The 27142-nt window shown below is 55.1% G+C and overlaps 1 protein-coding gene across 1 annotated transcript; it reads right to left on the bottom strand.

Annotated features, from left to right (window-relative positions):
• Positions 1–1483: 1483 nt before the first annotated feature.
• Positions 1484–12714, bottom strand: GBX1 (gastrulation brain homeobox 1). Its single transcript, XM_080382725.1, has 2 exons — positions 11923–12714; positions 1484–5936 (listed from the first exon to the last, which is right to left on the bottom strand). The coding sequence occupies exons 1-2, from the start codon at positions 12707–12709 to the stop codon at positions 5416–5418; spliced, it is 1308 nt and encodes a 435-aa protein (XP_080238851.1). The 5' UTR covers positions 12710–12714; the 3' UTR covers positions 1484–5415.
• Between the last annotated feature and the right edge of the window lie 14428 nt (positions 12715–27142).

Raw genomic sequence — 27142 nt, 5'->3', positions numbered from 1 at the left:
CACACGCTGGGTACAGGCAGAGGTGCTTTTACAAGAGGTGGCCAGAGCAGGGATCATGCTACTGGGTTGCACTGCCAATCAGCCCTGCCTCTTGAAAGAGAGGGCAGAGGTGAGCCATAATGTCCCAGCTCCCTTGGCCTGGCTTACCAAGATAGAGCACCCATATGCTCCCCTACAGCACTTGCACCCTATGCCCATGCATGTCTTGGTACCTGGCTTGCCTGTCAGTGCAGAAGTCCACAGCACAGATCCTCGTAAAGTCTTCTGGGGGAAACTTCAGCCTGGCAGCTGAAGACACTGGTATGAGCTGGTAGGCTGTGCAGGGTCCAGCACAGGCAGGCAAGTGGGGCCCCCCTGCTTGGGAAGGGTTTCAGCCACCCTGGCTAGCTAGGGCTCATCAGGCACTGTGGTCTTGTGAAGTGCTTCATAACTTGCTGAGCACCTGGGCAAGCAGCAGCACAGCAGAGTGTGGCTACAGTCTCTCTCTCCTCCCAAGCCCCAATTCCAGCATGCCCATGATAACTTCTTCCAGGTCTTGGGTGATTTTTCCTTTGATCCTGGAGATGCACGCACCATGAGTGTGCACTGTGCTGTTGAGGCCATCATGACCAGACCAACTACTGAATGCCCACAGCATCCGCACCCTGAACTCCGCATGCTGCTGTAGAGGAACTGGAGGTTGGGGGGAGCTCATGACCCTTCCCAGGTCACAATGGGAGGGGAGGCTGTTTCTCTCCTGCCCAGGTCCAGTCAGAGCTCATTTCTTCCCACCTGGGTACAGGTTCATTGCATTGCAGGATTCCTGCAGCAATGACACCCATGTCGCACTTCTGACCCAGGCCAGGAGCATGGTGCGCTGCTCCCTAAAGGCAGCCGCCAGCAGCATGGAATCCCCACAGGGCAGCACAAGCACCGTGAAGCATTCCTCTGCTCTGCCTCAAGTCTGCTGGTGCTGGGCTCAGTGGGCCCATTACAGCCAACACTACACACCAGCTTTGGAAAAAAATCTCCCAGGGAACTGCTCTGTGAGCCATTAGCAGATCAGCTAAGCATCTGAGCAAGTCCTGGAGAGGTTGACTAATGGAAAAACAGTAGCACCAGCACCATGGTGTGGCCCATCAAATCTTCATACAAGCCCACTGTTAGAGAATGCTGCGAACCAGCTTTGTTGCACTGAAAACCTTTTCCTGAGAAGGAAACACTGAGTGAATGACTACCCTGTGGGATGCCATCGCTACGCCTTTCCCAGCTCTTTAATAACCATTGTGCAGGTAAATGTGTGGGCAGGTCTGGGTAGAGAGAATTGTGTTGTAAAGGATGAAACTGTCTTCATGAAGGCAAAATTAGTCTTGTTGTATGTATGTGTGTATATATATATGTGGATAAGCACATACATATAAATATATGTATAAATAAATGCATGCCTATGTATATACATACCTCTGTATGTCTACAGTGCTATCTACCTTTCATTCTGTGTGTGCATTGTTTGGCTATCCACATAAGAGTTCTTTCCTCCTTCAGTTCCTACTCCAGGACACAAGACAACAGACAGAAGGTGGCACATGGGATATTCCAAATAGATACAAGGGAAAAATACTAGGAAGGTGGCCGGGTACTGGAACAGGGGCCCGAAGAAGTGGGATCACCATCCTTGGAGATACGTGAAGTCAGCTGGTCAAGTTCCTCAGCATTCTGATCTAACAGGACCAGCTTTGAGCAAGTGTTGGACCAGAAACCTCCAGAGGTCACTTCCCATCTGCATGGCTCTGTCATGCCAGGCTCTGTCTTTACTGCCCAGTTTTTCGTTGTTGCTTTCCTCCTCACACCCATCCCAGTCTACATGATGCAGCAGCTATAGCTGGGGCATGCTGCATCTTCCACCCCAGCAGCTCTTCTGTTTGGGGATGTGCTGTAGACACTTTGTGCAGTGCGGGCAGTGCCATTCACGGCATTCACTGTGCTGTGTGCAGGAAGCATCAGACTCAGCACACAAGGTTGGCAGGGGAGCCCTGTTCTGCACAGCGCGAGATGCACTCTGCTGTTCTGTGGCTCTCCAACACCACTGGTGACAGCAGTGGGTCTGTCACCTCCATCAGCACCAGACTGAGCTGCAACTCTCGTAGTTATATTAACACAACTGTTTGCAGGGTTGCATTGTGTACTGGCTCTGGGACTGATCTAACTCAACAACAACAAAAAAAGGCAAAACCCAAATAACTTCTAAGCAGCTGAAAGCTCCAGTTCTCCAATCCACTCTACAAGCAGTCAACAAAGTATACAGCCAGAGTGGGGGTGCTTCACACAGAGTTCAGGTTGGCAATGGTGTGCATGGCGGGGGGGGGAGTGGGAAGATGGTGAGTTAAGAACACAATAAATGTCCTGTCACTGGGGCAGGACACATCAAACCACAACGTCAGCTAGAAATACCAGGTGAGAATAAAGGGGTTCTTAGACCCTAAAATAAAATTTAACTCCTTCCAGTGTCACTGCCCCAACCCTGGGGCTGTGGACATTTTTCAGAGTGCTGTGCTTAATCTCATACTGCTGTATGGTACTATTGTACTAGGTTGCAGTGGCACAGACCCCTCATGTGGACACATTTATAGTGACAGAGCACTTACAGCTGCACAATTGCTTTATCCTGCCTACCCCCCCCCCCCTTCCCCGATTCCTTCCCCCACTGGCCTAGATGTATGTGCAGGAGCTAATACAGTTGCTGCAAATGGCATGTTATCCCGTTCTGCAGCCAGGTAGTGCAGGTAACAGTCTCTGCCTCAGACCAGCTCAGACCCAGGGAGGGAGAAGCAGGGAACACCTAAGCTGTGGCTCTCGGGTACAGGCAGCTCCTGTGTTTTGAAGGGACCTGCCAGTGCCCCTGCGGCCAGGGCAGTCATGGTCAGCTGCTAGAGGATGGTTACCTCCTCTGATCTGGAGTGAATGCCAGCAGATGTTGCTACCTGAGCAGGCCATGCCCATGCAGGGGATGCCCTGAGCAACACAGGGCCAGGCACTTCCTGAGGTCACTGTCTCCTTTCCAGGTCGGTGGTGCAGGGAATGGAGGCAGAAGCTGGCCTGTTGTGGCTGCAGGGAGCCAGCTGTGCTCTGCCGCCCCAGCCAGTGCTCAGAAATCCAGGTCATGAAAGGATCCCACAGAACTGTCTTGGGACCTGCAACAAACATCTCTGTGGAAAGAAGCCCCCACCTAGGACAGCTTTGTTCTAACAGCTGCTCTACTCTGAGCTGTGGCTGTCCCCATGCAGCCAGGGGTGGGAAGAGCCACCCAGCAGTGCTCCGAGGCTGCAGGGCTCTGCAGGAGGACTCAGCTGCGAAGGCTGAGTGCAGGGTCCACACTCTAGATTAACAGAATGTACCTCCCACAGAGGGAGGGGCCATGGGAGTGAGCACACACCTCCCCCCCCCCACCCCCAGCAGCATGGAGACAGGCCAGCTCTTGCTGTGGCATCAGAGAGGGCACCCAGAAAGGTGAAATCAGTGCTGACTGGCAGGAATATTGCCTTATAAGCCGTGTCTCCCAGGGAAGGGTGACAACGGCTAACTGGACCCTGTGTGACCCAAAATCCACATCAAACCTTGGAGTAACTGGCATCCCAACAGCACCATGTCCCACACCATTGAAGAACACTTTCTACCTGCCCAGGAACCTCTGGTGGCATTGCAATGGGTGTTGCCAGTACAGCACAGCTGCACAAGCTCCCTCGCCCCATGGGGTGGGCTGGCTGATGTTCATCAAACCAGCAACAGAGGCTGTCATGGCTGGACACCCAGTTAGCGACGGAATCACTTGGCCCTGTGCACTGTCAGCTCAAGACTGTGCATACAGCTGTGCCCTGTGCAAAACTGGATATTCATCAAGTTCTGGGGTTGAGCTCAGTCATCTGAGATACACCCTGGCCTCAGAAGCAGCATCTCATGCAATAGTTCTCAAGAGCAGACTATTCTGCTCAGGTTGGCCTAGATGTGGGAGCCCTGCTCAAGAAGTCTGAAACCCTTCTCCTGTACCAGCGCAGTGAGGCATAGCAGCGGCTGCAGGCTGGGAGAAGGAGATGATGCAGTGCCAGGGCCAGTAGTGCCTGGTCCACCCTGGTCCTGCTCACTGCTGCAGAGCCTCGGCAGCTTGGTAAGAGAAGCAGCAGCTGGTCCTGGTGCGATAGATAGGCTGAGGTTTCCAAGGAAAGGCAAGACCCTTACTTTCTGCTCAGCCCAGCTGCAGGGCAGGCAGCCCTGGCAGCCACCACTGCCGAAGGGTTCAGTGGCAATAAGGCACTGGAGCTGTAGGAGGCTTCTCTGTTCGTTCCCTGTGGACTGGGCTGCGCTCCTGTGGGCTGAGTGAGGAGGAAGGGTGTTGAGGCAGGGCTCTCCCAGCAGGCAGCACAGCCCTGAAGTGCCAGAGGGCATCGCATCGCCATCACATCACAGGCCCTCAGAGGTGTCACTGGCATGTGGGCCTGAGCTGGTGCAGGGTGGCCCTGGGGACAGCAGGCAGGCAGCCTGCCTCTGTCAGGCGGGGACCCAGGGGGCTGCGGGCACGGACCTCTCCTCAGCTCATGGCCAGCAAAGGCCTGGCCCTAGCCCGAGGCCCACGGGCTGGGCAGGCCTTCAGGGATGGTGGGAAGCTGCCATCGTGCCGAGAAGATCTCGGGGGAGGGGGTCGCTCCTGCCCCAGGGCCTGGGGCACCAGGGATACAGGCTGTCCCGGGGCTGGGCAGGGAACGCAGCCGTGTCGGGGCTGCGGGGGCAGCGCACACGTCCCTCCCACCCCTGGCAGCGCTGCTGGACCTGGACTCGGGGGAGGCAGGAGGCAGCGACGGACGGCTCCGGGCCCGGCCCGCGGTGCTCCTGGGCGCTTCCCAAGCCTTCCCCTTCTCTGCCCGCTGCCGTGTCTCAGCACCGGCACCGGGGCGAGTCCGACCGAGCCTACAAGGCCACGGCCGCTCCCGGCACAGCCCCGCCCCGGCCCCTCCCGCCGCCCCCGGCCACCGCCCCTGCCCCTCCCCCCGCCGGGCCGGGCCGGGGACCGTGGGCGCTGCTGGCCCCAGCCGCCCGTCCCTGCAGCGCGGCTGGGCGGGCAGAGCCGCGAAAGAACGTCGCCTCGCTCCATAGAAAATAATTTATTGAAATCACAGCTATACATGGGCGGGCGCCCGCGGGCAGAGCGGCCCCGCCCCGGCCCCCCGGCCCCAGCCCCGGACGGCACCCGCGGGGGCCAGGCGGCCCGCGTTCCCCGCGGCACGGACAGACGGACACGCTGCCGTATGTACAGAGTTTACACGGAATAAATAAGGGACATGTACAGAGGAGTGCGAGAGGGTGCCCGGGCCGCGCCCCCGCCGCGCCGGCCCCCTCCGCTGCCGGCGGCCCGCCCGCCCCAGGGTCCGAGAGCCCCGACGGCGCTCAGGGCCGGGCACCCTGCTCGATCTGCTGGTGCTGGCTGCGCACGGCGAAGCGGTTGACGTGCACCGGGATGGGCACCACGATCTTGGGGTTGCGGACAGGCTCGCCTGAGCGGTTGCTCACGTTCCCCGCCTTGATGCGTTTCCACTTGGCGCGGCGGTTCTGGAACCAGATCTTCACCTGCACCTCGCTCAGCTTCAGGGCGTGCGCGATCTGCGAGCGCTCCGTCAGGCTCAGGTACTTCTTGCAGTGGAACTCCTTCTCCAGCTCCAGCAGCTGCTCACTGGTGAAGGCCGTGCGTCGTCGGCGGCTCTTGCCGGCCCCAGAGCCTGGCGGGGCCTGCTCGGCTGCAGGGCCGCCCTTGCCCTTGCTCTTGGTGCCCAGTGCGGCAGCAGCCGCCCCGTCCAGGAAGGGCTCCTCCTCGCTGTCGCCCGCCGAGCTCTCCTCCTCCCGCTCACTGCACGGCGTCGCTGCTGACTTCACCTCCAGCTTCTCCTCGTCCGAGCTGTACGCCTTCCCGTCTGCGGGGCACACAGCATCAGTGGCCGCCGGCGCGACCTGCCACCCCCCACCCTGCCCGAGGACCCCCTGTACCCGCAGAGCCCCGGAGCCGCAGCCTCACCACCCCATGCCTTGGGAGGGCTCCCTCGCTCCCCCCGGCAGCCTCTCTGCAGCAGCAGGGCACTTGGCAGGAAGCTGCAGTCCCACCGCTGCCACATCCCCACAGCCCCGGGGCCACCCGTGCTGCCTCCCGTGGGAGAAGCAGCTTCCCTGGCACCAGCTGCAGACCCGGCCCCACTGCAGGCCTGGCCCAGACCCCTGTGCAGTCCACTCCACACTGCCTGCAACCCAGTCGGCTCTGTGGGGCAGCACTCACAAACCTGGCACAGCTGTAGGCACCATGGGTCATGAGCCACCACAGCAGCTGCCACCATTGCCATCCCACAACCCAGCCACGGCAGCATCATTGCCTCATTCCAGCACAGCACACCACAACCCTTCCAGGGCTTGTCCAGCCCTCCGCATCCAGGGGAGTCTGCACCTTGCCCCACAGCTCAGCCCTCCCTCTGTCCCATCCTACTGCATCATCAGACAATGGATGCTGTTCACCCAGAAAGAAGCCAGCCAGGAAGAGCTGAAGGGCCTGGAAACAGCACCCAGAGCCAGTTTCAGCCCAGCAAATCTCTCTGCAGGGCTCTATGAACATGAGGTGTCCTGCTGCCAGATCTTCCTCCCTAACCCCAGGATGCACAGCAGCAGAGTTGCTCACCTAGGGAGCAGGGTGCTTAGGCAGCTGATGCCAGAGGCTTAGCTCCCCACAGCAGTCTGTGCGGAGGGGCAGGCTAGAGACTGTCAACATCACTCTACAGATAGGACCTTATCCCAGGCCAACCACAGCAGACACCCCTGTTACATTGCCTGCACGGATGTTGACAGGGTATAGGGGTATGAATCTCCTTGTGAGCTTCTTGTGTCCCAGAGTGCTGCCTGAATGATTAAACAGCCATGGAGCAAGGGAGGAGGTGGTGGGAGACAGTGGGAAGGAAAGAGGCCTGGAAGCCAGCCACATCTTTGGTAGAAGGGCTCAAAGGCCTCACAGGAGATCGAGCAAGAAGATGCTCCCAGCCATAGCCAGGTGTCATGGAGGGAGAGGACCCACAGCTATGCACAAGCAGATGAAGCAGCTTTTCTGCCATGCTGAGACTAGAAAAGACCAGAAAATTCTCCAGGTCTGAGCCAACAGCAGGAATCACTGCTGGAAGGAAGTGGTCCTGAAGCACTGCCACTCTCAATATAATCCTACACGCAGAAGGAGAAGCACTAGATCTCCAAGCTTCTAAGCAGTGTCCAGGCACATGCATCCTGGGCCACTGGGTCTCCGGACACCTCACCTCAGTGGGTAAGGCAGAACAGCCCTCAGATTCCTGAAGGTGCAGGGTTGCAAACACACTAGCAGCTACTGCAAGAAACTGCTAAGCCCAGGAGACATTCCTAGGATCTGGTTGCTGTGGAGCTCCCACATCCCTTGCTGGTCTTGCAGCAAGTCTGTGGCTTCCTGAGAGTGGGTGGGTGGCTTCGGAGATCTAGAATAATCTCTCTGCTCCTTCTGCTTCATACAGTGGGAAAGAAACGTCTTCCTCTCTATTCTGCTCTTTCTTCTTGAGGGTTGGGGGCAAGGAGAGAAATCTCCCATATGCACAGGGAGTGCTTGTGGGGATAAGGATTAGCAGCAGGGAGCAGGGAGTACTTTGGCTGCCAATGCACAGTCCCATGCAAGCACTTTGCTGAAGAAAAGGAGATATTTCATTTCTATGTACCATCTCTGTCCAGTGGAGGACAAGGTAAGAGAGCTCTTATGAGGATGCCAGTGCTTTCACCAAGAGTACTTGTAGGTCCTGCCTGACCCTGCCTTCCCTGGTGACAGAGGATGGCATCCCAGCAGCCACGCTACCACAGTGCCGGTGGGGCAGTGTGCCCAGACCATGCCCCAGGAGACTGGCAGGCAGCTGAGTTACCACCTGCAACACATCACTTGGTAAAGCAGGCACCACTTCTGCATAACTCTGATTAACCAGACCCCATATTTAAAACAGTCTCTAGCAGACTAATGCATCTTGTGTTTGTGTCTTACAAAAGGGCTGGGTTTGCAGTAAGGATCTCAGAACTGTATGATGATAGAGTCTAAACCAGAGGTTTAGAAAATTGTATTTAGAAAATACACAAAGAAAATTGGTATATTGGCCTGTTAGTCATCTAGTATGTCACCATCGAGGAAGTAATGGAGGCAGGGAACCCACCCCTTTGGTGGGAGGGTAGACTGAGACTCTCAAGGCCTTTGAAAAGGAAGTGAAGCTGCCATGAAGCAAAGCGTTGTGACTTTGAAAAACCAAGAAGGCAGTAGATGAAGAATAGGAGCGACCCATTGCTTTGCTCTTCACAAAGTCCCAGCTGTTCATTGATCTTAGGAAGGACACGGACCTGTCAAGTGGGTCCAGAGGAGGCCACAAAAACAATCAGAGGGCCGGAGCACTTCTGCTGTGAAGAAATGCTGAGACAGTTGGGGCTGTCCAGCCTGGAGAAGAGAAGGCTCCAGGGAGACCTTATTGTGGCCCTTCAGTACTTAAAGGGGGCTTATAAGAAAGATGGAGAGAGACTTTTTAGCAGGGCCTGTAGTGACAGGACAAGGGGTGATGTTTTTAAAGTGAAAGAGGGCAGATTTAGACCAGATATAAGGAAGAAATTTTTTACAATGAGGGTGGTGAAACACTGGCACAGGTTACCCAGAAAGGTGGTCGATACCCCATCCCTGGAAGCATTGAAGGCCAGGCTGGATGAGGCTCTGAGCAACCTGATCTAGTGGAAGATGCCCCTGCTTATGGCAGAGGGTTGGACTAGATGACCTTTAAAGGTCCCTTCTAACCCAAACCTTTCTATGATTATGGGAGTGGTAAGCATGGTGAGGAGAGCTGGGCATCACAGGTGACAAAGTTAGTCAAGCAGGATCAAGGGAACCCAGTCAAGAATGGGTGTTGTGATCCAAAAAAGCCCTGTGTTGGTAAGCACATGAGACCTCTTCATCATGTTCATGAGGAACAACATGAAACTTCACCCTGTCCCTGACTGAGTGTGCAGTTACTACATCAACCCAAGGGAGGGTCTCAGGCCACTGCCTGGATCTCCGTGGAGACCTCTACAGCTCAGGAACAAACATGCTGTCAGGAGAGGTATGAGAGCCGGGGGTGTTGAGTGCCTTTATCCTGGGGGTTCATACTCTTTGTTGCAGCTGTAGCAACAAACCAGACTCCAAGCTTTGCTGCTTCTTGCCACCACTTTCCCTACATGCCTGTCTGAAGAAGTGTGACAACAGCTGGAAGCAAGTTTGAAATACAGTAGATGCAGAAAGAGGCCCTAAAATAGAGCATTGACTCCTTTGCTTGATCAAGCAGGCAGCTGATCTTGTCTCCATAGACACCTGCACGATGGAGATACTAATGGAGCCCAGGGACAGAAATATCCACTTTAGGGTATAATTCACTTGATGTCAGCAAAACAGACCAAAGGAGGCATTTCTTCTTCACTTGGTTCTTCTACAGATAAGAGACCTGTGGTACACCTTGCCCCAGGATGTGGCTGATGCCAGGTTTATCTCCTTTCTGATGGACTCCAGAGGAGACTTAGGTAAGGTCACAGGAGAGGAATTGGTCAAAGGATATGAAATATACAGAAACAACACCTGGCTCAGGAGCCCCTGAAGTGCAGGTGGTTGGATGCTAGGGAAGTGTCATTTTAGAAAATACTGCATAGGTTGTGCTCTCTTACTCTTCCCTGGACAATTGGTTTTGGCCAAGGCCACAGATAGGATGCTAGCACAAACTGCATTATAGATAATTTTTGATGCCTCCTTTTGACACAAATCATCTTTCTCTTCCTTAATTGTGGAAACAGCCCACAGTAACCATCCCAGCTTTCACCTGAGATCATCGGTAAAACAAGCTCTAGTATCCATCTCCAAGGGCCTTGGCTGGCACAGTCAGGAGAAACAGGAGGTAAAGGAGAAGGTGGGCACATCTGGCCTGACAAATCCTCTTGGACCTGGGTAGAGCAGCCCACAGAATCAGATCCACACAGGTACATGCTTGTGCAGAAGGACAAGCATCCTTCATGGCTCCAGAGCAAGCACAGTGCTAAGAGATGGCTAATAGGCAGCAGTGAACGAACAGCTGTAACAAGACATATTTTCTTCCATCATATGAGCTAGTCACAACAGGGCAAGTCCTAGAGATGTGACTTCTCGATATCAGAAATGGACACTGTGTGGGAGAGTTGATCTGAATCCCTCAGGAGGGGAGACCAGGTTGGGCTTAGCTATAGAGGAGCCATGGAGGGAGATGAAGCACAGTGCAGTTCATTTCCCCATAGTGTGGCAAGATGTGGTCATGTGGACAGCTGGTTTTGGCTGGGGCAATTCAGTCCCTGGGGAGACTCACAACAGAAGTGTGATCGCACCGGGCTTTTGACTCAGCACAGAGGAGCACCTGGGAGCACCAAAGGAACACCAAAGCCCCAGTAACCCACGAAGGCAATGGGGAGGCAAAATGCCCCAGCTGTCCTGCTGAGGGATGAGGTTCAAGGGGTACCTGAGTGAGGGAAACAGTCCTCTGAGGGAAGAACAAGGCAGGGCAAGGAAAAGACCCGGGCTCACCCAAGAAAGACTAAAGGAAGGATGGAGAACAAACAGCCGTGCACTGCAAGGAGCAGCAGAGATTTCTCAGCACGCATCCACGCCAGAAAGCCTGTGAGACAAAGGTGGATCTCAGGGGTGACCAGGGGAGGCAGCTGTCAGGACAGGCCACGTCAGAGAAAGCCAGCGCCTGGTTTGTCTCGGTCCTGGCACAGAAGGGACACCCCAAGCCCCCTGCCTCAGGAGCCGAGGTGCAAGAGAGCAAGAGCTGGAGCTGGCTGAGAAATACAGAGCAACAAGTCACCCAGGTTGATGCCTGCACACTCGGGGGAGCAGCCGCAGCTCACGAAGGAGAGGACCCCGCGGCCCCACCGCGGCAGCGGCACCGGTCCCGGCCAGCACCTGGGGGCAGCCTGGCAGCGGAGCCGCCACCCGCCCGCGCCGTCGGGCAGAGTCGGTGCCGCGGCCGCGGACGGAGGCGAAGGGGAGCGGGGAGGGGGGCGGCCGCCTTGGTACGGGACCTGCCCCCGCAGCGCGGGCTCGGGGCGCCGGTAAGCCGCAGCACAACGGCGCCGGGGGGGCACGGGGCGGGCTGCGGGTGAGCGAGGCAGCCCCTAGCCCCGCGCTCCGCGGCATCGTGACGGGGACAAGGAGCAGCCCCGCGCCTCATCGCGCCTGCACCGAACGGGACCGGGGCCGGAGCCTGGAGCGGGCGGGGCGGGGACGGCTGCGCCGGTGCGGCGCCTCGCTGCCCGGGCCGGGTGCCAGGACCTCGGAGAGCTCCGCGCCGCCTGGCCGGCTTCGGCTCCGAGCCCCGCCGGTCCCGCCGGGTGGTCCTTGCCCCGTCGGGGCGGCCGGCCCGGACGGCGGCTCTCGCGGCTCTCCCGCCCCGCGGACCGGGCAGGCCGAGCGCAGTTTGTCTCCCGCCCGTGAAAGTTGCGAGCGGAGCGGAGCCGGCGCGGAACGGGGGGGAGCCGGTGATGGGCCTCCCGACTCGGCCCGACGGGACCGAGCGGGAGCACAGCAGCGGGCAGGTGCCGCCGCCACGGCCCATCGCGGCCCCGCCGTCCCGCCCGCCACGCCTCGGTCCCAGCGGCCCCGGCTCCGCGGCCGCTGTCCTGGCGAGCTCGGGGGGGGCCCGCGGTGCTGCCTGCCCGCCCGCCGCCGCCGCAGGGGCGGCGGGGAGAGTCCGGGCGGGGGCCGGGCTGGCGGCGCTGCCCGCCGCGGGGCCCCTCGAGGCTGCGGGAGTCCCGGGCGAGGCGGGCCGGTGCTCGCCGCAGACAAGTCGCTCTCCGCCGGGCGGGGCTGGCCCGAGCCGCTCTTACCTGCTAGGCCGGGGAAGGGGTCCGGGAAGTGCAGCGGTGGCTCGGGCGGCCCCTTATCGCGCCCCGGGGGCAGCTCCTCCGCCTCCAGGCCCTCGGCGCCCCTCCGGCAGCCGGCGTCGGGGTTGGCGCGCGGCGGGGGCAGCTCCTGCGGCGAGTAGAAGCCGTCGGGGGGCTCGGAGAAGCTGGGCAGGGCCGTGGTGAGCGCCACCATGGAGGGCACGGCCTGGCCCAGGCTGGCGCAGAAGGTGTTGGTGAGGCGGCCGGCGAAGGAGGCCAGCGGCGCCAGCGGCGGCAGCCCCGACTGCAGGGGCGCATGGGACAGCGCCTGCGGCAGCACCAGCGGCCGGTAGGGCATGAACATGGGGTACCCGGTGTAGAGCAGGTGCCCGGAGCGCGGCGGCGGCGTCCCGATGAGCGAGTCGATGGAGAAGGCGGTCCCTTGGCCGCTGGGTCTCTGCATGGCGAGCGGGCGCCGCCGGCTCAGCCGGCACCAACTTTCCGGCGAGCTCGGGCCGCCGCCAACTCGCCGCGCCGCCGCCGCCGCCGCCGGGCCCCGCCGCCGCGGCCCCGGCTCCGGCCCGCGCCCGCCGCCTCCCGTGGGCTCCGGCGCCCGGCGAGAGCTGCCGCCCGCCCGCCCGCTCGCTGGCTCGGCGCGGCGGAGTGGAGGCGCGCTCGGAGCCGCCCGCCCGCCCGCCCCGCCGCGGGGGGGCCGGGCCGGGCCGCGGAGGGGAGGGGAGGGGAGGCGGGCGGGGGTGTCGCCCTCTGCTCTCATCCATCTTCCGCACATCACGGTCGAGTTCCTCCTTCAGCGCCCGCTCCGGCGGGGCAAGGCTCCCCGCTCCCCCCCGGCGCGGCCGGCCCCTGGGAAGGCGCCTCCCCCTCCCGCCTCATCAGCTGTTATTAATGGTGATTGATGATTAGCAATTACGGGGCCAGCACAAGGGCGCTTTTGTGGGGACAGGATGGGGCTGTGTCGTTAGGCACATCGTTCTCCGGGCCCGGGACAACGGACGGGGCGAGCCGGGCCCGTTCCGCCACGTCCCGCAGCCGGCCCGGGCCGGCGCTGCTGGCGGCTCCCGGTGGCCGAGCCTGGCGAAGAGCGCCCTGGGGACGCCCGCGCCGGCCGGGCCCGAGCGCCCCGACGGACCGGCCCTCACCGGGAACCGGCTGGGCCCTGCAGCCGGGCGCGGCCGCGCCGCTCCGGGTTTACCGCGCCGTGCCGGAGAGCTGCTGGCGTGGGCCGTCGGGCTGGGTCCGGCTGGCCCCTCCCCGGCCGCGGAGTCCGTGCCCCGGAGACCAGGCGGCGGGGCCGAAGTGGAGTCTCCGTGAGAGCGGCGGGCGCGGGCGCCGCGGGGCCGGGAGAGGCCACATGGCCGCCGGGAGACGCGCTCGGGCCAGTGTGGGAAGGGGGGGGGGGGCTGAAGTTGAGCGGGGAATGAGGCTCCCCCGCCCCCCACCGCTGCTCCCCCGCGGCCCTCGTGCACGGCGGGGAGGGAGGGGGGGCTCCCGGTGCTCAGCTCCGTCGGGACAGGGCCAGGCGGGCGGTGCGGAGCCCCGGCCGAACGGGGCCGCAGCCCGGGCACCGGGGAGCGCCTGCCCGGGCTCCTCCGCCACCGGAGCGTCCCGCGGCCGAGCTCTGCCGCGCTGCCCGCGCCGCCGCCGCCCGAAGTTGCGGGGTTCTGCCCCTTCCGCCGCGCACCCGGCCGGGGGCCGGGCGATACCCCGGCCCGGCTGCAGTCGGGTCCCCTGCGCAGCGCTCGGGCCGTAGCGCAAGGGAGACCAGTGCAAGCTGAAAGCTCCCAGGCTGCGGCAAGAGCTCGGCAGTTCTGCCGTGCTCTGCTGCATGTCCTGGGGAGCGCGGCCTGGCCCTCTATGGGGGGCCCCCGCGCTAGAATGGGGTATTGATCCCCCCCAGCTCAGCACTTAGGTGGTACCCTTGTCTGCAAGGAGTTTCTCAACAGGCCTGTAATATGCTGAACATCTGGCAAAAATGCTCAGAAGAGCACCAGTATCAGGACTACTATGTAAAGTACTCAGAAGCCAAGAAATACCAGAGCTGAAGTCATGTCTAAACTCACGTCAGCTGCGTTTTCAGTGGTGCAGCTATGGGCCAGCTCTCACCTAGGGGTACTCCTCAGCACCCCTGCGTGTTCCTGCCTGCGCTCACCCTTTGAGCAGGGATGCAGTACCTCTGGCTGCTTAGCTACCCAGGCTCCCTGGTGGCATCTGTATCTATGTGAGTACATGGATTCCTCCACCACCACCTTCTACTCTGTCCCCAGGGACGTCTGTGGCACCACTTTGCTGCAGCCTTGAATCATGTGTTTTGTGTGGGATGGGACAGTCCAGCTATGGAGCACTTGAATCCTCTCTGGAGCATGTGAGTGAGGCCAAATGGGTCCACCAGGCCAGCAGTGTGGTGCCCAGCCTTCCTTCTAAACAGGCCCAGTCTGAACCCCCAGGGTCCCATTACGACAACATCTGTACCAGGGGCCTGCACAGAGCCTCCTCTTTCTTTCATGGTTTTTATACCATTCTCTATAGCACATCCTTGCAGTTTCAAGAAAATACCCTTCTGTGGCGAGAGCTGCTGTGCCCTCAGCTGGGGAAATGGAGGTATGGAGAAGTCAATGTTAAAATAATCATCCAGACTCAAATACTGAATCTGAAAGTAAGGCTCAGCAAGAGGGATCCCTCTGGCCACTGATGAGGGCACCTCTCACAAGCTGATGGCCCTGGGATCACCAAGGAAGAGGTGTGTGTGTTTGCAGGGCACAGGCCATTTGGCTCCTAGTGTAGGGTGAGGGCCCAGATTTCAGGCTGGGAAGGAAGCTGGCAGTGACAAGCATTTGGATTAATCCCACCTTAGGAATCAGTTGTGACACACTCAAGGTCTGCAGGTCAGCATCCATGTCCTGTTTGCCCTTGGCCGGTCTCTCCTATCTCATCCACCAAATATCTCTGTGGGAAAGGATCCTTCAGGTTGGAGTCATCTTCATGCATGCAGCTTGGGTTCATTCCACTGCTATCAAAGTACATTAGACCATGGAGGAAATGAAAGCGTAGCCATGTGTAAGTTTGCTGGTCTCGAGACCTGTACTCAAAGGGGTCCAAATCAAGGCTATGCAACTTCCTAACTCCTGAGCAACTGAAATTTAATTCCTTGTTCAATGAACCTTTTATATGTAACCTTCAACCCACGCTGCACACCCTCATGTAAGTTAGCAAGGTGTTTTGGGGAAACTGCTTTCTTCAGTGATCTTGCTGAAACTGAGCAGGCTGGGGAATGAACGGCAGCTCCCCCAAGGAAGGATGACTGCCTGCGCCCAAAGCAGCAGGGCCTTCCTGAAGCCAATTACACAAACTCCCATACTCACCTCTGCAAATCAATAGCTTGCAGCTTGCAAGTCCCTACATAGGTCTCCAACATTGAGGTCCTGCTGACTTAATCATACACTGGGATTACCTGCAGCCCCTGTCTCTCTTCAAACACTGAATCTCAGTTCAGCACCAGGAACAGCCAGGGCAGGCTGCTCCGACAGGGAAGGGAATCTGGGAAGCAGAAGTTTGCAGCAAGGCGGGCAGGACAGTGGCTTCATTGACAAGGCTGCAGTGCCACAGGACTCAAGGAAGGTGAGCAGAGCAGATCTGGTGACAGTAACCAGGGTCACCAGTTGTCCAGTGATCACCCAGCAAGTTCCAGTCTCCAAGTGGTGAGGCAGGCCCAAGGCCAAGCCAGAAACTCAGATCAGTGGGTCAGGACCGCTGTCAGCATCACGGAGGTACGAGCCCCAGATTAGGCCAGGCAGAGACTGGTCAGGTCAGTCAAGTCAGGTGAGAGCCTGACCTTAAAAGCAGCTCCTCAGCCAAAGTGGGGCAGGCTCCCGCTGAGGTTCCCCAAGGACAGACAGCTGCTGCATCCAAGCTGTCCCTGACCCCGGACAGCCAAACCCCCAACAGCAGGCGAATGTACTCAGGGCCCTGACAACTTACTCCACTCCAGTTTACTGTGTCCCATGAGACTTTGCAGTAAAGGTAGAAATTAATTTGCCAAATTGTAAAGCAAAGACCCAGAGAAGAAAAGGTTGAAGGACTTGGGGGGGGGGGGGGCACAGGGGGGGAGGGTTTCAAGTTAAATAAAGCAAATATTGTACTCTAGTATGTAAATTGAACAAGATGCAGATTGAAAGCTCCCACACCCTCCATCCTCTCAGCGTGAGCTAAATTGGAAGCGTGAGGGCCCAGGTTGCACATGGTAACCCTAACCACCTCTTAGACCTCCAGGGGCTTTCCCACTTTCTGCATCCTTTATCTTATCTTCCGCAGCTTCTCACTGTCTAGTGGAAACGCAGTTTCCATGGCTTCCACTTGAGGCTCAGACCTCCGCTGTTCAGTGCGCTCCCTGGGCGTTTCTCCCTCCCCACACACCTTCTCTGTGGGGAGCCACTCTATTCCATTTTATCGGGCTCCATCCCCCACTCACAAGTAGCTGGTTATGTCACCTTCACGTGCTTGAAGATACCCTGTCCAACGCACAAGGTACATGGAAACATTAATTGCATGTGCAATTTGTAAAGCCCCTGGTCTCATTGCACTCTCAGCTGTCCACAGAGACCTCTCAGGGCCTTGCTGGACACATTATCAGACATTGAGTTAAAAAAGAACTTTCAGGAGAAGACCTGCTTTCTCCCTCCTGTTTTGGGATTGCTGGGTCATAGCTCCATGTTTATCAGCCTCAGCACTTGGTCCTGAGTCTCACCAGGCTGGGCCCTGAGTACTGAATTCAAGTCCAGCCTCTGCAAGCAGCACCTCTAAGCAATTACAGACCAACCTGTCCCATCTCCTCCATTATGTCACTGCCTGAGTTGGCCCTCCTTCCTTGGTCTGCCTTTGCTTCCCACCCTTCTTCTTGTCTGTTTTCTGCATTAGAACTGCTGAAGCTTCTTCCTCCTCTGCTTCTCTGTTCCTTGTTGCAGGCATGTGAGCATGGAAAAGTCAGTTTGCCTGCATTTCTGGAGTCAGTAGGCAGGACTGGAAAGTGTCCCGCTCAACATTTGACACTTTGGACACAGTGTCCATGTTGAAGATGCTACATGACCTGTCTGGTCAGCCCAGAGGATCTGGCGTAACTTCAAACTGCTCAGCATAGGCAGAGGCTTCCTGGGAGAAAACTATCAGCCTCTAAAAGTGTCCTTGCTTGGGGCATGCAAAATGGAATCCTCAGAGGCTGGTAGTTTAAGGGAAGTTGATCTCATGCTACCGTGCAGAAGCAGCAACATCCAGGCCACTTCTCCTTCCCGCACTGGAAGCTCCTCTCCAAGATGGGGAGTCTAGAACATTCCTGGTACACAGGCTGTTGGCTGAATAGAGGCCAATTAATTTTTGCTGTAGCTGTAACAGGGAAAGTTCAGTCTGAGACAGGCACACAGCATGGCAAACCACAACTGCAACAGTTAAAGTTTAATAACTGAATAGCAAATGAAAGCAGGTCTTTCTAATGGAAACTGCTATGCAACCTTAACTTTATGCCTCTACCTGCTCCACTTACGATCTCTACACAGAACCTAGCACACCAGGACTAAATCTTCTCATGGCCTCTAGGCATTCCTGCAATATAGCCACTAAACATATTAAAAAGCAAGGGTAATGTTGCAAAATTATTTACTCAAAGTTTGGAGTCTAGAGAATGGTCTGGTTACGGCTGTGTTGTGTTGACAGAAGCTCGGCTCCCATCAGGCACAGACTCTACTGTTGTACCATACCCATGAAGTGGTCCAAATGAAACAAACCTGACTCGAGTCATCAGGCTCAGGAGGCACACTCATCTGGTGGGTAATAGCTACTGGGCAGGTCTTGCCCCAGCAGGCAACCTAGTTCTAAGGACCATGCAGGCGGCTCCAGCTGGCCCCTGCAAATACAGTCTCACAGGCTTTCACCCTGCTGTCAAGTTGTTCCATGTGATTCTGTCTTCAGATTCCTGCAGCAAAACTTGTCTGCAGCAGCTGAGGAGACACCTTCTCATGCCTGGGGAACATATTTTAGAACTAACCCTGGCAGAGCCATAGCTGGAGCAGTAAGAATCCAGGATCCTCATTAACAGTAGAAAGAGCATTCCCAGGTGCATAGTTTTGCTACTGACAAGATGTTAGAACAGGAAAAGGCTGCTGCCAGGGACTTGTCTCAGGCCACCTCTGTGGTTCAGTGGAGTGCCTAAGAAGCAGCCCCCAAGCTGGGTCCTCCTGACCTGAAAACCACTCATTTTCCCAGACCAGCAAGTGAAGGCTTTCTTCCCAGCTGCAAAAGCCTCCTGGCAGGACCTGCAGTAGCTCAGCTCCCAGTCACCCATGGGCACACACATAGCACAGGAGCACAGCTCCTGCTTGGTGTTAGCAAAGGAACACTTTCTGAGAGCTGGTGACTGAAGGCTGTTGGGTTCACTAAGGGCACACAAGCCATCTAAGACCCCAACCAACTCTTTCAGCAGCCAGGATGACAGCAGCTGAGGCAGGCACCTCTGCACCATCTCCCCTTGCCTTTAGCCCTAGGCCCCACAGGAGAGGCAAAATCCGCAGGCAGCACCATGTGAAGCATGCTCACTCTCCCCAGTTAGCAGGTCTGTCAAGCAAAAGCACACTGCAGCCCAGGCCTGGTCACAGAGTAGAGCACATCTGCACCTGGAGGAGCTCAGCCTTTCCTGGCATCTCTCCTGACTCCTGCACCCACACCTTGAGCAGACAGATTTATTGCACAGAGCACTTTAAATGGTCTTATGTCTTATCAGCAACAGCACTGACACGACAGAGCTTAACCGCCTGTGACCGCTTTCTGAGACCCTTTGCATGCCACCTTGCCTCCCTGGCTGCCTTTCAGCACAAGCTCAGAGTCATCCTCAGCAGACCAGAGCTTATTGAGCCCAGAGAAAGCCACCCATGCTGGCCTTTGCCATGCAAGTTCATGAGCGGTTCAGTGTAAGGCAGGACCCAGGATGAATCGGTGCAGATGTGTGGGCAGTGTGGTTGTCTGCTACCTGGTTCCCCTAGGACAGGGGCAAAGACACAATGCTGGGAGCTGGGAGCTTCATTCACCACCTAAACCTGGTAGTAGACATGGCCCCAGCAGCAAATGTCGCTGCTACCCCAGCACCATTGTCAGGCCCACCGAGCCCTGCAGGAACAGGCTGCTCAGCAGCCACAGAGCCACAAGCCTGGGGTTGCAGGCAAATGGCCAAGGCTGTGGGATCTGCAGGTAAGCTGCTGGCAGTGATTGAAGTGATTACACATCCCAGGTAACGTGTTGCACTTACCCTGCTCCAGCCTGCTTGAGGAGCAGCAACGCACAGAGTAAGCACAGAGGGACCAGCCTGATGGGGCCAGTCGCAGGCACCACTTCAGCTGGAAGCTGGGTTGAGCCTTTCAACCCACCCAGAGCGCAGATGAGAGTTCAGCTTGGAAGATGGCACTGTTACCGACACGTCTGCACCTGGCAAGTGTCTCTCATTTTCGTTTCTTTACTTCTGGACAACAAGGTAGGAGCCTTTCACACATCTCTTTGAGGATTGTTCTGTTTAGAAGAGCTGCTACCCCCTTCACTCCTGGGTTTGGATCCTGCTCTGGGAGAGTTCTATTAGCCAAACACTTCAGGTAATTTACTGGGCTCCTAAGGCACAGTGCTGGCTTATACTGGCAGTATTGTGGTACTTTCTCATTTCCATTCTGGCACCGGGTGCTGTTGAAAGTTCTTGGTTGCTTTTGGCTTGTGTTTGTACACCAGAGCAAGACCTTCTTGGCAACATTCCCAAAGCAATGCCCATGCTTGGGTTGCAAAGCTCTCTTCCTCTACCTGGATGAGGTCTCCTAGGAGCACCAACACGTTCAATCCATCTAGCTTCTCAATTGCGGCATGGCTGTTCCCCATGTTGACCGGAAACTGTTCAGGAAGCTTAACTGGTATCAGACAGAAAGAGAGAGAAAGGGGAGAGAAGGGAGAACGAGAAGGACAGAAAGAGAGAAAGAAAGCCAGGTAAGTGTGAGATCCCTAGAGGGAAACCATCACCAGAAAGTCATCAGCTTCACAAAAAGGCAACTGCTCAGGGCAGGGTCCTCAGCAGACAAGATGGGACCCAGTTTGTCAGATGGCATACCTGGAATGTTGTGAGGCTCTGGCTGCAAGGAAGGGGCGAGGGAGAAGAGGTATCACTGCATAACACACCCTTTGGAGGTTACCAAGAAGTCTTTGCAAGGGAGCAATGCCAGAGGAGAGCACGCCTAAGCACTGGGGTTGTGCACATTGCCTTCAGCCAGCGTAGGTGTATCTGGCCTGTGAGCAGACGGTCTCTCCCAGGAGCCAGGCCTGATACCTCTTGCACTTTTCACCTAGAAGAAGATTTCTCCAAGTGCACCACTCTGCCCCAGCAGTTACATGAGTGCGGCACTCTGGATCCCTTCATTCAGATGACATCCGTCATCTGCAGGTCACTATAAGAACATATGCTTCATGGCTGTCTGATGGAAGCAAAAAGCCTATAAGAAAAGGTGATGTTCTCAGCGTGCAGGATGCAGGATTCAGAGTAAAATGGATTATACAACACAACCCACAATACCACCTGGTACATGAATAATGCTGATATGCCTGTCTTCAGCTGAGGGTACGGTACTGGCTTATCACAAGATGTGGTGGCCCTAATTTCTGCGCCACCACTGTTAGTGTGGACTCAGTGTGTAAGAACAGTCCTGCTAGTCCTGCATTATGAAGAAGAGGGCTCTCTTCATTCAATCACAGCATCACAGCATCACAGACAGACTGGTGGAGGCTCAAAGTGACCTCTGGATGGCACCTTGTCCAACCCTCTGCTCAAGCAGGGCCGCCTACAGCCAGTTGCAAGTCCACATGGAGGGAGATTCAACAAAGTCTCTGGGCAACCTGTGCCAGTGCTCAGTCTCCCTCACAGTGAAGTGTTTCTGGACATTCAGGCAGAGCCTTCTGTGTGTCAGTTCACACCCATTACCTCTGGTCCTGTTGCTGGGCTCCACTGAAAACAGCCTGGCTCCACCTTTGTTGCGCCCTCTCTTCAGGTATTTATCCACACAGATGGGATCCCCCAAGCCTTCGTTTCTTCAGGCTGTTCTCTCAGCCTTTCCTCACAGGACAGATGCTCAGGTAATTTTTCCATGTTCAGATATTGTTATATTTTCATAGATTCATAGAATCCCAGAACGGTTTGGGTTGGAAGGGACCTTAACAACCCCCCAGTCCCACCCCTGCCACGCGCAGGGCCCCCTTCCCCCAGCCCCGGTGGCTCCCAGCCCCGTCCAGCCTGGCCTTGGGCACTGCCAGGGCTGGGGCACCCACAGCTGCTCTGGGCAGCCTGTGCCAGCGCATTGCTGCCCTCACAGGGAAGGATTTCTTCCTAATAGCTAATCTAAATCTACCACTCAGTTTTCTCTTCGGAATAGACAGCTCCAAGACCTTGAGGTGTTTTTTGTTGGTCATTTCCTTGCCTTCTTACCATTCTTGATGTCCTCTGCCTCCACCGCAGCCCACCCACTCACTGTCGTCACCACACCTCTGGAAGAGAAGACCAGCGGTGGCACTTCTTTACAGACTGGCCTCTGGTCTGTGTGTGCCGTGACAGCTGTGCCTGTTCTGTGCAGCATGTGGCTGCTCAAGGCCATGTGTAGCACGTTTGCTCCTGCACACCTCAGCATGCACCACCTCTGGCCAGTCAGGCCGTGTAAGGCTTTTGCTGCTGGACTGCCCTGGTGCTGGGGGAGAACTCGGTGTTCACCCTGCTTGCCTTTGCTGCGGCTGGGGCCGCAACCCCAACCAGCACAGTGTCTTCTGCAGATTAAATAAGCCTAATGTCTATTCTTTCATGCAAGTCTAACAACTGTAGAAGAGTGCCAACTGCAGGACAGACCTCCAGGCAACACCCTCTGTGTATCCCTGCAGTTTGGCTGCTGCTAACTGACTCTGAACAGGGTTTTCTGACAGTTATGCTCCCACATAATAGTAGTTCACTCCATATTGTCTTTTCTTAACTTCATTCTCAGACTTTTATGTGAAACAGTATGAAATTAAGACACTTATGACACATACATCTGCTCCTTCTGTCTCGGTATGGAAGGAAGTAGGACTGGTCTGACCAACTTTGCATGTGTCCAGGCACTTACAGATTGTTTAGTTGCTTGCTGTAGTATTTTCCAGCAATTGAAGTAAAGCTGGCTGGGCATGGCACTGAATTTAAGAAGTCATGGGCTACTATCAAACATGTGCCTGCGTTTGGCCCAAGCCCCTGTGGCCCAGAAGCCTGAGGGACAGCCTTGCAGCTAGAAGCTGGAGGTGTGTGGGATGGCAGGGATGTGAGCAGCATTACTGACATCTGGTGATGAGCTGGAGGAATGGAGCAGGGGCTAGCAGGCCCCAGGGAGCACCTGTGTACAAAGGGGGTGTGCCCCCTGGGTCTCACCGGCAGAGCATGGTCCCTTAGGAGCATCAGCACCTGCTGCAGAGCGTCTGGATGGAAACAGAAGTGCAGGCAGCGTTGGAATCGTGCTCCTAACGGTGAGGTACCAGAAGCACTCCGCTCAGCACTGGCAGAGCTGCCGTAGGGCCAAAGCAGCTGCTGGCGCAAGTCCTGTGGAGCTCTGCATGGGCCTGCTCAAAGAGAGGCTGCATCGCTGCAGGGGGCTGCAGCTTGGGCACACACTGGGGCTCCTATAGCTACGAGTCAGAGATCCTTGGGGTGCCTCCTCAGGAGGGATGACTCCAAGTGTCATGGGGCAGCCCCACAAGGCCCTTGTGTGCTGGCAGCCTGCTGAGGGAAGGGAGTTTGCCTTTGTGTGCTTCATCCAGCCCCGAGGTCCTTTGGCAACGAACCAGCACCACCCAGCCCCACAGGGTGAAACGTGCTCAAGGCTTCCAAATGGATGACGTCTTAAAGCCAAAGCTCATGAGAGAAACTGAAAAAGACCAAATATTGAAATAAAAATGTAAAGTAGCGTCACCATTTACTTCAGAACGTCTTTTTCAGAAACCAGCACAGGCAGCGACTTCAGAGCGAGGACGCTGACGGCACCGGTACAAAGCAGTAGTCACAAAGTGAGGGGAGTGAAGGGGGAGACAGAGGCATCTGTGCAGTACCAGTGAGGGGAGCAGCACTGTGCAGGGAAACATGAAACTGTTCCATTGCCCTAGGGCTGAACACGATCCCAGCAGTGGCAGAGGCCAGTGGCAGACCAGCGTGCATGAGTGACAAGACTGCACATCATAGATCTGTAATTAAGCAGTCTGATCTCTTCGGGACATGGGCTAAGCACCACGCAGGATGGAGTCTGGCCTGGGCTAGGGCAGGTCTTCTGGTGATTTTTTAAGAAGCCAGAGATGAGAAATCTACATCCACCCTGATAAGCTATTCTAAGATGCAATTAACTAGTAGATTAATTACCCTTGCTATTAAAAATGTCTCATTTCTAATATGTGTTTGCTCAGCTTCAATTTCCAGCCACTGGATCTAGTTTCACCGCCAAGTGCCACTCGGAACTGGCAATGCTGACCAAACTCTGCAGCCTGCCCCCACAGCAGCTCGGCAAGGCGCCGCCATGGGCCAGCCACAGGTGCAGTGTGGCGACGGAGCTGGCGTTCAGCCTGCGCACCCACCGTGCTTCGTGAAAGGGCACTGGCAGCCTTCCTGCCTGGGAGCCCAGGACCCAAGGACAGGCGCCTGCAACTGCATGCAGGACTCCAAGGATCAGCAATGGCACATCCAACCACCCCGCTGCAAGGCTCCCGTGCCAGGGATCGCTGGCAATCTGTAACTCACTCATGGCTCTTCCCTGAACCCTATCCAATTTCTCAGCATTTTTGGAAATTCTGACCCCAGAGCAGGATGCCCCGACAGCAGAGAATCCAAAGAACTGCAGTCACTGGGCTCCTGCCCCAGGTTTCTCTGTGTAAACACATGTTCCACATAATGAAAACCACGAAGTCAATAAATATTTCTGATCTGTATTTGAAACAACAATGGATAATATTAATATTTCATAGTGCTAATGAAACACTTTATTTTCCATCAGTAATGAAGGAAGATGCTGAAGAGACACTGTTTAAGTAACAATTTTTATAATCTGTAAGAGGGTAACTTACATCCAAGAGTATTTAATTGGCTAATGAGTTCACCGAACCACTGATTATTTTTTTTAATAACAAATCATGGCACACTGGGCAACTTAAGGTAACTGGGGGTGGGATGGGGGTGGGGTGGGGGTGTCAGGGGTGTGGAATCCAACATCTTGTCAGTATTTAAATGTGTTCACATGGATCTCCAAGAAACTACTGAGCAGTTAGTTCAACACACATCCCAAGCAATCACAGACAAGCAGTCAAAGGATGTCCTGGGTAAATTAGTAAACACTAGAACTCAAATTAATGTTATTCAAATTAATGTCATTTGAAAGAGGTACTTTCAAATAATTTTATCTATTTTTTTTGTAAGCCTACCAGTTTGATAGAGCTAACTGGATATATATGGCATGCTTAGACTCCTGTAAGTCATTTGACACAGTTCTGCATGACATTCCAATATGAAAAATCAGCTGTGTGCTACAGTCAGTGTGATCAGTATTAACAGATTTGAAAGAACTGGATAGCTGGGAAGACTTATTCTATATAACCATTTGACAGATGTATTTCTAGTTGTATTCTATTCACATCTCAATGCTAGAAGTTATTAGCAATCAGGGAGAAAATAAAAAACAATTGCTTGTAAAATGATTGGGGTGGTGAAAAATGAATTGTTGGGATGGTAGAAATAACACATGGCACTTGCTGAAGACAACTTGATCTGGATTGCGTGAAAGACCAGGTTCACGAAAAACCCGTTTGGCACATCTAAGTATAAGGTGCAACATATAGGAAAGAAGAATGTGGGCTTCGTTTTAAAACAGGGACAGCATCCTGGATAGCAATATGAATCTGAAAAACATTTAGAGGTTGTTACATATGCTATCTGAACACAAACCATGCTGAATGGGAGGGCATCACTGCCAAGGCTGTCCTCCTCCTGGACAATGTAAATTATCAAGTAATGTCAAATATGAATCCAAGGTTCCTGAGGCATTTGTGTAGCTCTCATACTCACACGGCTAAGAATAACTCTTACACCATCATAGTGCAACCACATTTTGAATGCTGTGCACAGCTGTGCTCCCTTCATCTCAAAGCGATGCATTAGGATCAGTAAAGGGACAGGGAAAGTCTGTGCTTGTGGTTAAGGGTTGGGTGACAGTTTCCAGGCAGGGAATGAGAGCTGAACAGAAACCCAGCCTGAGTAAGGAAAGAAATTACAGGGATTGTTGTTTTGAACAACACAATGAAGAGGAACAGACTAGATTGCCTATGTATTCTTAGAACACAAGAATTAAGGGGCATCAAACGAAACAAGAAGGTGACAGTCTAAAGACAAGTAAGTTACCACTGCCACAAGGATACCAGGATGCTCAAACATACATGGGTCCACAAAAGTGACTGGTCAAATTTATGGAGGAAGAAAAAAAAATAAACCACTCTACAACTGCTAAAGGTGCCCTTTTGACTCAAAAGTACCTGAAATATAATTTACAGAGCTCAGGGGTGGGGATGGACATCCTAGGTAAGAGCTTTTCCATAGCTGCTTTGTCCTTGTACCCTTCTAGATGTACCATTGTGGTTTACTAGCCCACCTTTTATGGCACGTAATGATTTTTACTGAGGAACAGAAAAGATGAAGTAAGAATCAAGCACATATTCGAGGCTGGGAAGCCTGCAGGGAGATACTGATGTAGCTGATCTTTCAGTTAAAGGAAGGGAACGTGTGGGATAGGCAATGCTTTGCCTGCACAGAGGGTCAGAGTAAGACCCAGAGGCTGCAGCTAGGATGGAAACGTCTGCCTAGAAACGGGATGAGGTGTTTTTTTTCCCTGAGCACATCGCTTGGACAGCCACGCTGAGAATGTGGCAGTGGCCTCACATTACTTCAGCCAGTCATGAGGATGTCTCTTGCTGACTGCCCTGCCAAAAAACCCAGGTGGATGCTGAAGCAGGAGCAACAGCATGTGGCCCCAACTTAACATGGGACAGAGTAGCAATCAGCAGCTGCCTTTGCTTATGGCAGTTGGTAAAAATGCATCAGAACCACATGCCTCTGTGCTAGTAATTCCCATGCTTTCTGTCCTCCATTGTGACCATAGCCCTCACACTCAGGACAGCTACATTTCCCTGGCATAACTCCTGTCCCAGCTAGTACATTCAATGCTGCATTACAAATTTCTCCTTTAGAAACCTAAGAAAAAGTTGCACAGCTTGTTATATCGCCAAAACATGCTCTGAAACATCAAACCTTTTTAATTCCGTCCTTGTAAATGTTTTTAAAAATCAATTGCTAATCGATTAGCATAACTGAGTGAAACTCAGCGCATTTGTTCTCAGCCTGCACTTAGCTTGAACTTTTCTGATTGTTTCAGTTCTGAAAAAAGCCTTGAGTGCCCAAAAGCTTTTCTGGTGGGTTTTTTGGATCTATTTTGTTTTCTTTTCGTGTTGTTTCCCCCCACCCCCACCCCCAATTAAATCAATGCGTAAAAGATACTCCCCTTTTCCTTGAAAATGGTTACTCAGTGGTATCCTTACACGCAATGAAATCATGCCCTTTTAATTTCAATGGGAACACAGATAAGATCTAGCTTATGGAGATCCGTGCCCAGGGATGGTTTGCCCCTCTCGGCCACCTTCTACTTACACTGGGATCCCAACGTAGCTCTGAAAGGAACCCTGGAAATTCACCCACAGCCCCAGCATGGGTCCTTCGTTACAAAAGGTGCCTGCCTGTGCCATGGCACCTTTGTCCAAACAGTAACTGGCCATGCCAGGAGCTGGCCTGCCCATGTGTGTGGTGGCACTGCGTGTGCCTGTGCTTGCAGGAACCTCCGTCAGCCTGAGCTGCCCTCAGCACCCAAGTGCAGAGCAGACTTCAGAACTAGCAAAAGTGATCAGCAAGACCTGAGGCATGGCTTTGAGTCTAACAGCTGCAAGAAACAATTACAAAATAAAGCAAACCATTAAATTCAATCCTTCCCTCTCCTTAAAGTGACACTATCTTAGTGGCTGAGTGCACACTACTGAACATAAGTTATTGCAGGTATATGGACAATGCTGGAAAGAAGAAGGACCAGAAAGCCAGCCCCACATGTGC

The sequence above is a fragment of the Falco punctatus genome (assembly GCF_963210335.1).
Source record: "Falco punctatus genome assembly, chromosome: 4".
NCBI lineage: Eukaryota > Metazoa > Chordata > Aves > Falconiformes > Falconidae > Falco > Falco punctatus.
The sequence above is the reverse complement of the archived record's forward strand: the minus strand, read 5'-3'. Positions and strand labels throughout refer to the sequence as shown.

Coding starts and splice junctions, on each gene's coding strand:
- GBX1 (XM_080382725.1), bottom strand. CDS start 12,709: ATGTGCGGAAGATGGATGAGAGCAGAGGGCGACACCCCCGCCCGCCTC. Junction 5,937..11,922: donor CCCCTTCCCCGGCCTAGCAG/GTAAGAGCGGCT, acceptor TGTGCCCCGCAG/ACGGGAAGGCGTACAGCTCG.